This window comes from Nanorana parkeri, unplaced genomic scaffold, assembly GCF_000935625.1.
Source record: "Nanorana parkeri isolate BGI_ZX_2015 unplaced genomic scaffold, ASM93562v1 scaffold382, whole genome shotgun sequence".
Classification (NCBI taxonomy): Eukaryota; Metazoa; Chordata; class Amphibia; order Anura; family Dicroglossidae; genus Nanorana; species Nanorana parkeri.
The window spans coordinates 3,247-18,492 of NW_017306650.1; the positions used below are offsets into that span (position 1 = coordinate 3,247).

At 44.9% G+C, this 15,246-nt stretch overlaps 1 protein-coding gene across 1 annotated transcript in view; it reads left to right on the top strand.

Annotated features, from left to right (window-relative positions):
* Positions 1-213: 213 nt before the first annotated feature.
* Positions 214-15,246, top strand: part of MTF2 (metal response element binding transcription factor 2) — a 37,075-nt gene continuing 22,042 nt past the window's right edge. The window contains exons 1-6 of the mRNA XM_018559210.1: positions 214-459; positions 7,829-8,027; positions 12,088-12,169; positions 13,569-13,664; positions 13,791-13,891; positions 14,510-14,658. Coding sequence (XP_018414712.1) covers positions 455-459; positions 7,829-8,027; positions 12,088-12,169; positions 13,569-13,664; positions 13,791-13,891; positions 14,510-14,658 — 632 coding nt within the window. The 5' untranslated portion in view covers positions 214-454. The remainder of the gene's footprint in view (positions 460-7,828; positions 8,028-12,087; positions 12,170-13,568; positions 13,665-13,790; positions 13,892-14,509; positions 14,659-15,246) is intronic.

Sequence of the window (15,246 nt, forward strand, 5' to 3'; positions counted from 1 at the left end):
CATTTTAAATGCTTCTGCTGAATAAATACGCCAACGAATGAATATTCCAGGACAATGACAACCCCAGGTACAAGCCATCGCAGCCCTTTGTCTAGCAAACCTGCCTTATCCACCCAAAGAGTGGCAGATTAACCTCATCAAAGATGGCCTCCACACCGCCTAGTCGTCATGTGACCGATACAGGCAGTCCTCCTCCCTCCCTCTACAGATGCGCTCGGTGGGTTGGAGAAGTCTGTTTTGTATTTGCTCCCACAATGCATTGTGCGCTCCGCGGGAAACCAAAATGGCGAAGGTGTGTAACCGGAGCGGGCCGTTAGCTGGGCTTGTGTAGAGCGGAACCGCCGGCCGGAATCATCTCCCCTCCAGCCCCGCCGACGACCGGCTGACTGAGCAGCTGAAGGCGCTGACTCGTGTTTTCGCTGTGGGGGGCGCTCTGCACCACTGAAGTGACCGAATGAGGTGAGTGTGGCCCGGAGTGGGAGAGCCGGCCTATTGGGTTCTGCAGGCCCGGGCATAGCGGCCTTCCTCCAGGCTAAAGAGTCGCAGAAGGTCTGAGCACAGGGAGCCCGGCTTTGTCAGGCGTTTGAAGAGGACCTGTCATCCATGGGCTGCACATCCCATTGTTCCTAACATATGAATGGTGTTTTTATGATAAATAACGATTAGGCCATCATTGTCTTCTAATACTACCAGAAGGGCATGGGGGGATGTATTGCATGTGCTGCCACCTTCCACAGCTCATTCTAGAGACTTATCTAGACCAGCCCTTGCAGGGGCTCCTACAGAGGTGTCTAGGGGTCCTATAAGCTGTGGTTGAGCCACCCACTTTTAGCTGTTTGTACAGCTGGCCATATTGGCTTGGTTTGGTTTTTCTTTTTGTACCCCTCGTGGGACTAAACAAGACTAAATGCGTTCTTGCCTGACCACCACTGTAAGGGAGGGGGGCGTTCTTGCCTGACCACCACTGTAAGGGAGGGGGGCGTTCTTGCCTGACCACCACTGTAAGGGAGGGGGGCGTTCTTGCCTGACCACCACTGTAAGGGAGGGGGGCGTTCTTGCCTGACCACCACTGTAAGGGAGGGGGGCGTTCTTGCCTGACCACCACTGTAAGGGAGGGGGGCGTTCTTGCCTGACCACCACTGTAAGGGAGGGGGGCGTTCTTGCCTGACCACCACTGTAAGGGAGGGGGGCGTTCTTGCCTGACCACCACTGTAAGGGAGGGGGGCGTTCTTGCCTGACCACCACTGTAAGGGAGGGGGGCGTTCTTGCCTGACCACCACTGTAAGGGAGGGGGGCGTTCTTGCCTGACCACCACTGTAAGGGAGGGGGGCGTTCTTGCCTGACCACCACTGTAAGGGAGGGGGGCGTTCTTGCCTGACCACCACTGTAAGGGAGGGGGGCGTTCTTGCCTGACCACCACTGTAAGGGAGGGGGGCGTTCTTGCCTGACCACCACTGTAAGGGAGGGGGGCGTTCTTGCCTGACCACCACTGTAAGGGAGGGGGGCGTTCTTGCCTGACCACCACTGTAAGGGAGGGGGGCGTTCTTGCCTGACCACCACTGTAAGGGAGGGGGGCGTTCTTGCCTGACCACCACTGTAAGGGAGGGGGGCGTTCTTGCCTGACCACCACTGTAAGGGAGGGGGGCGTTCTTGCCTGACCACCACTGTAAGGGAGGGGGGCGTTCTTGCCTGACCACCACTGTAAGGGAGGGGGGCGTTCTTGCCTGACCACCACTGTAAGGGAGGGGGGCGTTCTTGCCTGACCACCACTGTAAGGGAGGGGGGCGTTCTTGCCTGACCACCACTGTAAGGGAGGGGGGCGTTCTTGCCTGACCACCACTGTAAGGGAGGGGGGCGTTCTTGCCTGACCACCACTGTAAGGGAGGGGGGCGTTCTTGCCTGACCACCACTGTAAGGGAGGGGGGCGTTCTTGCCTGACCACCACTGTAAGGGAGGGGGGCGTTCTTGCCTGACCACCACTGTAAGGGAGGGGGGCGTTCTTGCCTGACCACCACTGTAAGGGAGGGGGGCGTTCTTGCCTGACCACCACTGTAAGGGAGGGGGGCGTTCTTGCCTGACCACCACTGTAAGGGAGGGGGGCGTTCTTGCCTGACCACCACTGTAAGGGAGGGGGGCGTTCTTGCCTGACCACCACTGTAAGGGAGGGGGGCGTTCTTGCCTGACCACCACTGTAAGGGAGGGGGGCGTTCTTGCCTGACCACCACTGTAAGGGAGGGGGGCGTTCTTGCCTGACCACCACTGTAAGGGAGGGGGGCGTTCTTGCCTGACCACCACTGTAAGGGAGGGGGGCGTTCTTGCCTGACCACCACTGTAAGGGAGGGGGGCGTTCTTGCCTGACCACCACTGTAAGGGAGGGGGGCGTTCTTGCCTGACCACCACTGTAAGGGAGGGGGGCGTTCTTGCCTGACCACCACTGTAAGGGAGGGGGGCGTTCTTGCCTGACCACCACTGTAAGGGAGGGGGGCGTTCTTGCCTGACCACCACTGTAAGGGAGGGGGGCGTTCTTGCCTGACCACCACTGTAAGGGAGGGGGGCGTTCTTGCCTGACCACCACTGTAAGGGAGGGGGGCGTTCTTGCCTGACCACCACTGTAAGGGAGGGGGGCGTTCTTGCCTGACCACCACTGTAAGGGAGGGGGGCGTTCTTGCCTGACCACCACTGTAAGGGAGGGGGGCGTTCTTGCCTGACCACCACTGTAAGGGAGGGGGGCGTTCTTGCCTGACCACCACTGTAAGGGAGGGGGGCGTTCTTGCCTGACCACCACTGTAAGGGAGGGGGGCGTTCTTGCCTGACCACCACTGTAAGGGAGGGGGGCGTTCTTGCCTGACCACCACTGTAAGGGAGGGGGGCGTTCTTGCCTGACCACCACTGTGAAGGGGGGGGCGTTAGGTAAACACTGCAAAATATGCACACAATGAAAACACTGCAGCTTCAAGAAATGATTGCAGGTCTGAGTTTTTCTTTGCTGTAATGTTCTTGGTATAATTTGTGCATTTTGTAGCCATTAGTAAGTTTAACATATGCTGAAATGTAGCCATTTGGCCTTTACAATGCACACCTAAGCACATGGGCACCAAACTATCTTCAAGGCCATGGTACTAAACCTGCCCATACACCTATAGATTTTCTGTGGTCAGATGGAAAAGGTTCAACAGATTCCTCCATCTACGCTAAACTGTGTGAATGGAGGAATCTCCCACTGGGCCAAGCTTCAGTATCTTGCTAGTCGGCTCTGCTGGCTCTCAGAATACATGGACAATCTGATTGGATGCTGGCATTGTTCAGGTATTTTGACAGCCAGCGGGGCACACTAGCAAGATACTGAAGCTTGGCCCAGTGGGAGATTCCTCCATTGACACAGTTTAGCGTAGATAAAGGAATGTGTTGCACTTTTTCCATCTGACCATTGAACGTCTGCAGATCATCTATAGGTGTATGGCCAGTATAACATACTATGACTAGGTTGTTAGGGGGCTGTATAATAAAGAAAGAAGACGACTCTTGTTTGTATGCTAATGTTACCTCTCACTGCGCAGTGAACTGAATGAACTAGTGTTTATTGAACTGCAAATGCTTTTAAGACAATACAGTTAATCCTATTAGACTAAGAAGGTTGACATTGTTACATTTCACAGTTTATGGAATGCTTTGTTAGCCTGATTTTTTTATTTTTAATGTAACCTGTCTGAAAGGCTGACTGATTCACTGATCCACATGAGGATGGTGAAATCTACTCTTTGTTATGTGACATAAGGTTAGATTTATAATGGCTATGCCAACTAATTTTGCGCACTTTTGTTTTCTGTCTGCCAGTATCTGAAGGGTTAGTTGGGTCAGGCAGGGTGAATGTCCATGCTGATGTGTGTGGTCACAGACAGCACTCCTTTGTGTTCTTCCATGAGCCAGTTTGTTGCCAGGCTTTGTTCTGCCTTTGTCCAAGGCAAGTTCTCCTTTTTGTTCATGAAGATTGTGATTGTGCAGGTGCTTCTTCTGACAGTATAGCGGACAACAGTTTCTTATAAGTGTGTGACTGCCTGCACAAACGAGTACTTTGCACCTTTTGTTGCCTCTCCACATAATTTGAAAGGCAAATCAGCCAGACCAATTTAGGCAGGAAATCCCAGACCAAAATATTTACCAGTTTGTTCCGTTAGAATGTGTTTACATCAGCGCTTTTAAAAAAAATGTTTTTATTATTACTGTGATGCTGCAGAACAAATCGGTAGGAAACATGTTTTCTTCTGCTATCTGCAGTTGTTTTTTTTATGTAATGTGGTTAACCATATACATCTTCTTATAGGGACATGGAAAATTGGTATAAACAGCACAGAAATCCCTTTTTTGTTTTCTAAAGGAAATCTTTAGGTCATAAGTCCCTTTTGCTGTTCCTGGGCCCTGCACAGGTTGGTGGGTGGAGCTGAGCCGAAATGCATTGCATGTCCTGATGTCACACTACCCTAATGTCATTATTGTATGTACTATTCTCTTCTCTAAATCTCCTCTTCTCTGATCTTTTAGGTGATTAGCTTTACTTAAATACCTATTTCATGTCATTCTAACCTTGACTCAGATCATGCTAATTTGCCCCCGACCCCTTATTTGTACTTTGAAAAAAAAAGAAAACAACCTGTTGACAGTTTTTTTTAATAAATTCTTTATTTATCATTTTCATGAAATTTATAAAAAAACAAAATGAACATAACAGTAGTACAGAATGTACTCAGAAGTTGGTCAAGGAAATCCACCATCCCTACTATGCATCATAAACAGGCGGCTTTTTCGTAAAGAATCCGCGAAGTTTCGGTGAGGATTTCGGGGTCCCCTTTCCTTTCTTCTTTTTGGACATGGCCCCAAATCCACACCATTTAAGCAACACCAGCCTGAGATATCGGACCCGAGTTACGGAGCTCACGCGCTGCACGTCCTCACAGTTCCATGTCCTGGCCACGCCCCCCCTGTTGACAGTTTTTTCACTCTAACTTTCTTTCCCTCACCTCTTCAAACAGATTGTCTTTCTTAGCAGCCCTGCAGATCAGCTACTCATCCTACTTATCTACGCGCTCCTTCAGTGTCACCTACAATTCTAACTCCTCCCCTCTTCTTCCTCTTTCTGTAGGGGTCCCCCAAGGCTCAGTCCTTGGACCCCTCCTCTTCTCTATCTACACCTCCTCCCTTGGTCAACTAATAACCTCACATGGCTTCCAATACCATCTCTATGTGGATAACACTCAAATTTGCCTTTCCACTCCACAACTGTCCCCCTCAGTGTCCTTGTGTGTCACTAATCTACTAAATGACATATCCGTCTGGATGTCACAACATTTCTTAAAACTCAACCTTTCAAAAACTGAGCTCATGATATTTCCTCCACCCCGTGCACCTTCCCCCAACATTTCAGTTGTGATTGATAACACAACTATCCAACCCTCCCCTCATGCCAAGGTCCTAGGTGTCATCCTTGACTCGGACCTCACCTTTCTTCCCCACATCCAATCGCTATCCAAATCCTGCCGCCTTCACCTTCGTAACATCTCAAAAATACGCCCCTTCCTCACCAATGACACCGCAAAACTACTCATACACTCCCTTGTTATCTCTCGTCTTGACTATTGTAACTCCCTCCTCATTGGCCTTCCACTACACAGGATATCCCCCCTTCAGTCTATCATGAATGCAGCTGCCAGACTCATTCACCTTACCAACCGCTCAGTGTCTGCATCCCCCCTCTGCCAATCCCTCCACTGGCTTCCACTCGCCCAGAGGATAAAATTCAAAATATTAACAGTCACCTATAAAGCCATCCACAACTCTGCCCCCGGATATATCTCAGACCTTGTCTCAAAGTATCACCCTAACCGTCCCCTCCGCTCATCCATTGACCTCCTGCTTTCCAGCTCCCTTGTCCACTCCTCCCATACTCGCCTCCAGGACTTCTCTAGAGTCTCTCCCATCCTCTGGAACTCCTTACCCCAACCTGTCCGTCTATCTCCCACCTTGACTGCCTTTAGGCGTTCCCTAAAGACTCATCTCTTCAGGGAAGCCTATCCCACCTCAACCTAACCACTGAACCTTCACATTCTCACATAATTCATTCCCACAGCTACCTCATGTATCATTTCCCCCTCCTCTTTTAGATTGTAAGCCCTCAGGGGCAGGGCCCTCCTTACCATCTTGTCTTGAATTGTATTGTAACTGTAATGTCTTCCTTATATTGTAAAGCGCTGCGCAAACTGTTGGCGCTATATAAATACTATGTAATAATTATAGCCTATTCCCTGGACTGGGCAGAGCAGGGTGGAGAACAAGTAATCAAATGACATAGCAGGTATCAATTGCCATTGTAAGTGGATGGGCGTAGTAAATAGACATGCGACCAGACATAATAAGCAGAGCATGCAAAATAGCTGTGGCAATGTTGTGGCTGTAGGTTGTTGCTACCGCTTGCCAAGGAGGGCAGCTCACTAGCAGGATTAGCAGGTATTGAAGGAAATCAAATTGGATTACAAAAAACAAAAGCGCAAACAGTTTTGAAATTGTAATTGGGAGGTTTTAATGTCTTGTGCTTTTTGGGGTTTTACAACCACTGTCTTTAGGCTTGATAGATGAATATCTATATGTGTCGCAATTAATTAAAAAATAACGCCTTTGGTGGCCACCGATAACTGTCAGATATCATGCATGCACCATATGAGATCTGGTGCAGCTTGTTATTGAACAATAACCAACCTTACCATATGGCTGGTGACGTAGCCTTCCCAGGGAGTATGCATGAGGCACTGGCTATGTTACCAGTGCTTAGTGTAAACCAGGAAGTATAACAACATTTGACTTTTTTTTTTTTTTTAATGTACAAATACATTTAAAGGATGTGTATGCAGAGCTGCAGGCAACATTTATTTTTGTGTTTAGGGGGTAAAAGTCCACTTTAACAAGTGCGTAGATAGGAGCTCAATCCTTTAATCTGCAGTTGAGTGAAACATAGTAGATACAAAATTAACATGTTAACATTAAAATGTTACTTTGTAGCTCTGTCTGCAGTCTGTTATTTACACAGCAACTGGTATTTTGACAGTCGGAATTGCCAGCAAGTGCAAGGGGGAGGTAGTGACAGCGGGTAGAAGCACAGCGTACTATATATGTCCTATTTACTTTGAAGATTGTAAACAAATTTTTTATCGGTACTCGTACTCAGGACCAAAATACCGGTATCGGTGCATCCCTAGTTTACACCATATGTATTTGGGCTGTGCTGGTTGTATTTTCCAGCACATCCCAAATGCAAGACAAGGTAGTTTGCCTTGTCATGGGTGGGCACAGTTCACACCACCGCATTACAGGATGCAGTACTTTCCCCATAGGGGTTGGGGGAGGGGGGCGTGCTGGGGTTACTCTACAGTGATTGACTTTCAGCCAAGTTAGCAGGAGTTCGACGTAATTCATGGTGTATTTCCAACTTTACTGTATTGTTACTTAAGTAGAGTAAGAACCAGATGAAAGCATTTGGCTCCTATTAGATCTGCACATAAGAGTTAAGTGGTGCTGTGTGTGGGGAAGGGCAAAATAAAAAGAACATCTATATGAGATGACAAGCAATGCTGGGTCTAGCATGTGATTTTTTTTTTATTTTTTTTTTTACCAAGCTGTTTCATTCTTTGTAGTAGAATGTCACATATAAAGATTCATTTTTCCTAGATGTTTAATTCAATTGTAACTTTGCTTGTTTGGTTTTAATTTTCCAGCTTGTAAGTAGTGTGCTTTTAAACGTATTTAGAATTGTCTTGTTAATATGTTTATTTCTTATTTTAAGAGACGTAACTGCTGCAGGCAAGTCACTGGTCCTTAAAAGATCCCCTTTCCGGCATAATAAGAAGGCCTCGGAGTCTTTAACAAAATCATCTATTCGGCATGGACAGAAACCCAAGAGACAAGTTTGTAAATTTGAAGAAGGTCAAGATGTCTTAGCAAGATGGTCAGATGGATTGTTTTATCTTGGAACTATCAAAAAGGTAATGTCTGATAAAATGTAAATCCGGGGTGACAAACTTTTCGTATATATAATAATAGGGAAACATTTATAAATCGGGTAGGCAACCTATTTGTTTTTTTTCTCAACAAAAGTGAAGTTACTCTTGAAGTGGTTTTCAAATTCCAAATTTTGACTTTTTAAGTCAGATGTTAAGCTCTACTCTCTCTTTTGCGCTTCCCTGACTAATGTCTCCCTGAAGGGTTGGCTGCCTCATCTTTGCAGAAGGAGTTCTGTTGGATGGAGAAATAGGCTCACCAGATCTCGCATCACTACTTTGAGATCATTGTGCATTATGATTCATATGTGGGGTAAGGCTGAACAGAGATTGATAGCATGTGCTCGCTTTCTCAAAAATTGGTGTCAAAAGATGAAGTCACAAATTTACTTCAGCCTCCCCATAGCATAATGGTTGTCAAGAGTTATGGAAATTTATCAGACGAGGACCTTTTGGCATCTGCCAATCAGAGAGGCACAGTTCAATCACACCTTGTTTTAGTGGACCGCATTCACGTCCTCCCCAGATTTATAGTGACCCGTTGGGTACACAATAGAGGGGAAGACTCGGGATGGGCGCTGGAGTACACTGGCTTGGGACACGGGCATTGATTTGGATTGGCTCTCTTCCTCTTGGGGGTGCCTACTGAGCCTGATTTCTCGCCGGATTTTGGGGCTGAGCATGGGGGGAGAGAGGAGGTTCTCCTGTTTTCTCTGCTGTCTTTATTCTTGAAAAATAAAGAGTTTACCAAAAGAAAAAAAAAAGGTCACGTCAAGGAGAGAGAATTGTGTTATCAGTAGACCATGCTCTTGTACTTAGAGATGCAAGGGGATGGCCAAGCTCCAGGCTGAGCACCCTTGGCTCCTTAACTCTCCTGTGGCACTATGGAAAACTATTGAAAATGCTAGTTCCCTGACCATCATGCCTAACTTCAGCACTTAGTCATTGACTAGGAACAGATGCAGATCAGTAGTTCTGACTTTGCTTGCTGCGTGCTTCCGGGTTGGTGAGTCAGAAACTACTAAAACCAGAGACAGCCAACCAGCTAGCATTTTCAGGAGGTCAGCAATGGCAGTCTCTAGGGCTGCAGCTGACGATTATTTTCATAACGGATTAGTTAGCCAATTATTAAGTTCGGTTAATCGGATAAAAAAAAAAGTCTCCAGTGATGGACTTCTAGTTTCTATTGAGATTGTAGTCCATCACAGGAGCAAGCTTGGTGCGGTGGAAGTAAAAAAAAAAAGAAAGTGTGGTGTGCAATATAGTACATTATACAGCGGCGCAGTGCAGAATACCAGCAGCTATAGAGGAATGCAGCAATAGTGCATTATACTATAATGTACTATCGCTGGGATTTGTAGTCCTCTGTAGCTGGCGTTATTCTGCATTGCGCTGCATATAATGTATTATTGCTGGGATTTGTAGTCCTCTATAGCTGGTGGCATTCTCCATTGCGCTGTATAATGATTATACTGCGCAATGCAGATTACCACTGACCAGTTATAGAGGAACAACAAATCCCAGCAATAATACAGTATACAGCGCAATGGAGAATACCACTAGCTATAGAGGAACAACAAATCCCAGCAATAATACATTATACATGCTGTATAATGTATTGCTGGAATTTGGTTTTCCTCTATAGCTGCTGGTGTTCTGCAGTGTGCTGCTGTATTATACAATGCAGAATACCATGCACAATACAATGCAGAATACCAATGTATAATACAGCGGCACACTGCAGAACATTAGCGGCTATAGAGGAACAACAAATCCCAGCAATAATACGTTAAACAGCCTGTATAATGTATTATTGCTGGGATATGTTGCTCCTCTATAGCTGCTGGTGTTCTGCTGTGTGCCGCTTTTTTTTTTTAAACCGGAAACATTAAGGCCCCATGCGCGCATTTGTCGCGCAATTTGCATTTTGCGCGATATCGCGCAAATGCTTGCATTGAGCAAGCTGGAATCGCGGCAAAATCCGCTCCAAAAAGGGTCCTGCTGTAGCAACACACGACCCGCGACAGCAGGACCCTTTGCCCCATTGCAAAGCATTGAAGAGCGATATCGCGCGGTAAATAGCCTCAATATCGCGGGTATTACCGCGCGATAAATCGCTCAATGTGAACGGGGCCTTAAACAGGTCCCCCTTACCTGTTTCTGAACCGTTGTAAGTCGCTGCGGCGGCGTGCTCTGCGGGGTATCCTGCGTAGCGTAACTCGTGTATGGAGCCGCGAACAGGCCGGCGTGAGTGGCGAGCAGGACATTTTACATTTTAATCGACCTAATCGAATAATTGTTGCAGCTCTACAGAATACCAATGTATAATACACCGGCACACTGCAGAACATTAGCAGCTATAGTGGAACAACAAATCCCAACAATAATACATTATACAGGCTGTTTAATGTATTGTTGGGATTTGTTGTTCCACTATAGCTGCTAATGTTCTGCAGTGTGCCGCTTTAAAAAAAAAACCAGGAAACATTCAAAACCTCCCGGCCGATCTCGACTTACTTTGAATGACGGTGTTGTCGGCGGGCAGCGGCTTTGTTGGTTGTCGGCGGGCAGCGGCGAGTCGGGAAGCTCACCGGAAGGAGAGGGCAAGGCGCATGTCCTCAGCGTGGGCGTGGCATAAGCGGCGTCGCGTGGGCAGGTTTGCTGGCGTGTGCGGTGGGCATGGCGTAAGCGGGTTTTCTTGACGTGGGCGTGCAGCGGCGAGCGGGAAATTTGAATTTTAGCCGACGAATCGACTTAATCGAATAATTAGCAGTCTCCATATTTTTCTCAGTATAAGACTGGCAGCTCACACTTTGTTTTTGTCTGATGTGTTCCAATGAAGTAATTGAAAAGGTGCATGTCAAGGAGCTTGTATTATGATGCTCGCTGATGTGAAATGTAACGTGATGCAGCGCGTATTACAATGCTTGGTAATATGCATGAACGCTGGTTGACATAATGCATTTCCATTGATTTAAATGGCAATGCATTGGAGCAAAATGCACATAGTTTTGTTTGAGCCCTAAATGTTGGGTCACTCTTCATTTGGCAATGTTGAAGATACTCATTTAAGCCTGTCAATTGTTAAAATGATGGTGACCATGCTGTAAAAATGATGGTGACCATGCTGTAAAAATGATGGTGACCATGCTGTAAAAATGATGGTGACCATGCTGTAAAAGTTATCTTTGGTCACCTTCACCTCTGTGAAGGGGAATGTTTGTTTGCATTTAGACTTTTTAATGAGTTAAAGTGGTAAAAAAAATAATTAATCTCTGCTAGAAACAGAAGTAGGACTACAACTAACGAGGATTTTCATAATTGATTAGTTGGCTGATTTATTTTTTCGATTTAACCGGATTAAAAAAAATATACCTTTTTTAATTTAAAGTAAAATGCACAAATGCAGTGTTACAAATGTAAAGTTTACTTCAGAATTAAACTGCATTTACATTTTTTTTTGCAAACGCACCGCACTGGAAAGCACTGCACGATCACATTGGGTAGGAGGCACGTTTGGGCTGTCATTGAAATGAATGGCACTGCAACGTACCTTCCGCAGCAGAATTTGTCAGGCCAAAACGGAAAGTACTCCCCCCCTTATAATTTTATAATTTATTTATTTTTAATAATTGTATTGTAAGCACATGGCACTTGAATAGCTTCAGCCAGGTAATGACAGCTGCCAGTGGCAAGATTCCGCAGATGGCAGCTGAATGTAAATACAGCCGGTAGTGGGCTGGTGCAATAGCCAGCCTGCTATTGGCCATTTCAAATTTCAATAGCAGGCTGGGTATTGCACTCACCCACTGCTTGCTGTGCCCTCCTCCCAGCGTGGAGAAGAGAGGGGATCCAACCAGCCTAATCGATAATGAGAATAGTTAACTATTCTCATTATTGATTAGTTGGTTGCCCTGAACAGAAGCGATTTCAGATGTTTGATTCCTACAGGTCTTTATTATTTTTCTGTTTTTTGCAAGTTGCAGTTGTATGTTTTTCATTGTTTTAGTTTTGTAAGGTAAATAAGGTGTTATTTGTATTACAGATAGATAACGTTCAGCAGAGCTGCTTTATATTATTTGAAGACAGCTCTAAATCGTGGGTACTCTGGAAGGACATACAAACAGGTAAAAGACTTGAAGGAGGCACTGATAACTATACCGCTACTGGTTGCAATTCTTCCATGTCTATGTCCTATGTCTAAGCTCTCTGTCTAAACCGAAAGTGAATGAAGCTGCATCACCACCAAATCTTTTTCTTCTTGAATAAATGTTAATCCGCAGGGAACAGTGTATTACAAGTAATGCTGTCCACAGAACCTACTACGACTGTCACTTGTAATGCACTGTTCCCTCTGGAATAACGTTTTTGAAGAAAGTATTTGGCAATGTTGTGGCTTCTAGACAACAAAAGCTTTGCACCAAACAACAAAAAAAGCAGCAAGCACTATATCCAGCCATTAGAAGACAAACAAACCAACCATGTATAATTACAATGTGTCGCTCTAAATTTAACAATCTACTAATAACGTGTCACTGCAAAAATATATTCCACAATATGTGAAGAATCTCCTGCACTTCCTGCCGATTAAGTGTAACAGTTCAACGTGGAAATTCAAACAAAACAGTGTAACACCTAAAGTGACACAATAAACTGGGATCACGTATAGTGTAATCAAAAGCAGAATGTCAACATGCACTTCTACTAATAAATATCTGTGAAATGTGACCAGAAAGAAAGATATCGAGAATAAACAATTAAACAGTTCTCCATAATACAAACAGCAGTCCAGCCTCAGCGTGCTTTCTTATCCTCCTATGTGTGTTTTATCCCAATCAGTGACCTCCGCCACATCTTTAGGAATACCGCTCACCTTATTGTAAGACCCAAACAATAGGTCTTTAGAGCCCCGCTCCCCTTTCTTGTCCAGGTGGGAGGAGACCCTTCAATAATAATCGCAGTGAGCACTGATCCACCTCTCTCTTTTTACACACCGTTCTTCAATCAGGAGCATCCACCATTGAGACCAGTTCTCTCCTCAGCTTCTTGATAAGCTAAAGGGTGCATGTTATATATAAAACATACTCCATAGTGTGCACTGTTAAAAGCTTGTAAATCTTTCTTGCAAAATACACTCGCATAAAAAATATTTTTGGTAATGGCATAAACAGCGCCTTTGTCTATAAATCCAAACTCATCTCGGTCCGCTTCAATGTTGCCAACCACTCTGTTTCACAGCTTCACCACACGTGGTTAGTGTTGTGGCTTCTTTCATTTTCTGAATGTGTCACAAGGAAGGAAACAAACTTATTTTAATAAAACTTTGTAACCTTCATGGTAGAGGTTTCCCATCACTTTGTGTCACCATGTCAAAAAGTGACTTGTAATGTCACCAGTGGGGACACGGCAATAAAAAGCAAAGTTTTTAATCCTTCCTGTCCAGAAAGTGAAGTTGGAATGATTGTTGACATTGACGGTTTAAAATATTTCATGTTTTAAAAGCCCTTTTTCTGCCTTTAATTTCAGGAGCCTCTGAAGGTGGTGAAATGGTTTGTTCAATATGTCAGGAGGAGTATTCTGAAGCACCAAATGAAATAGTTATTTGTGACAAGTGTGGCCAAGGTTGGTGTGTACTCCACAGTTGTTTTGGTCACTGAAGTCCCACAATGTGTTTTTATCTGTTATTTTATGTTAGATAAGAAAGTACATTTGAGTTAAAGCTGATTTTTCTTTTTCTTGTGCTTGAAGGATATCACCAACTGTGCCACCCCCCTAAGATCGACTCCACCGTGATTGATAGTGATGAGAAATGGTTATGCCGGCAGTGTGTATTTGCCACTACTACAAAGGTAAACCTCAGCCATAGATGCAACAAAAGCTTTCTATTATAATAAGTTATGGATACTTGAATGCAATTTCCATTTAGTAAGCAATAGAGAGAATTTGACTGTCCTATGCAATCTGGATATGACAGCCGTGTCCCCTCGCTGTTATGGAGAATCTAACAAATATAACTATGAATCCTGTACTTGCAGCCTCACTGCTAAATGTCATTGCTCTTCCACCTGCTATTTTGTATACAGTGCCTAATCGTCACATATACCTGTGTATTTCTAATAGTAATAAAAATGACTATTAAAATAAAAAACTTAGAAGTTTTTCACTTTCACAGAGAAAGTAGAATATATTTCCTCATGTCCCTAGCTGCTTGGTGCGTAGTTTTCTCAATCAGAATGCCTAACAATCAGCTGGTTTAACAGCTCTGCCAACACCAGTGGGTGTTTACCAGACTGTCATGCCAAAGAAAGCTGAACAGCTGTTTAGGCAATACTAGATGCTCAGCCAAAGCTTTCACAGTGAAGACAAGTCAGTCAGCCGCAGGCATTTATGTGGACAGATGTTTCACTATTTTTCTGAAAGTGAATAACTGCAGCACTGATACTTGGTCATTTATTTATTTTTTTTAGAGGGGAGGAGCATTGAAAAAAGGACCCAATGCCAAAGCCCTGCAGGTCATGAAGCAGTCTCTGCCGTACAATTTGGACGCATTAGAATGGGATGTAGGTCACAAGACCAATGTACAGCAATGTTACTGCTACTGTGGAGGCCCAGGAGAGTGAGTACAACATAACTGCTATTTCTAATCATAAGATGCATTGACTTGAATATATCAAAACTGGAGCAGGCAGAATCTGGAGCTGTTGTTCATGGAAATCAATCAGCTTCTATGCTTTATTTTCAAAGCTTCACTGAACAAACTGAATTGGATTGATTACTATGGGCTGCTGCTCCAGATTCTGTCTGCTTCAATTGTGATAAATTCCCTCCCATTATATCTTTCATTGCTGCCATACACCTGATTTTGTTTATTGTATTTCTATAGCAGTGTTCATTTTATGCAACACTTAACATGCTGTTTATTTAAATCAATCCCCACCTTGAAGGAGGTTTGACAGATCACGCCATCTAATGTTACTTTGTAACGGGCTGCAACTAATGATGAATTTCATAATCACTTTAGATTTAATCAGATAAAAAAAATTCAATACCATTCTTTAAAATAAAATCCACAAATGCAGTTTTACAAACCTTAAGTTTACTTCAGAATAGAACTGCATGCACAACTTTTTGCAATTGCCCTGCACTAGAACGCGCAGCATTGTGGTACCATGCATTCCTGTGCGGCCGATCACACTGTGGATGA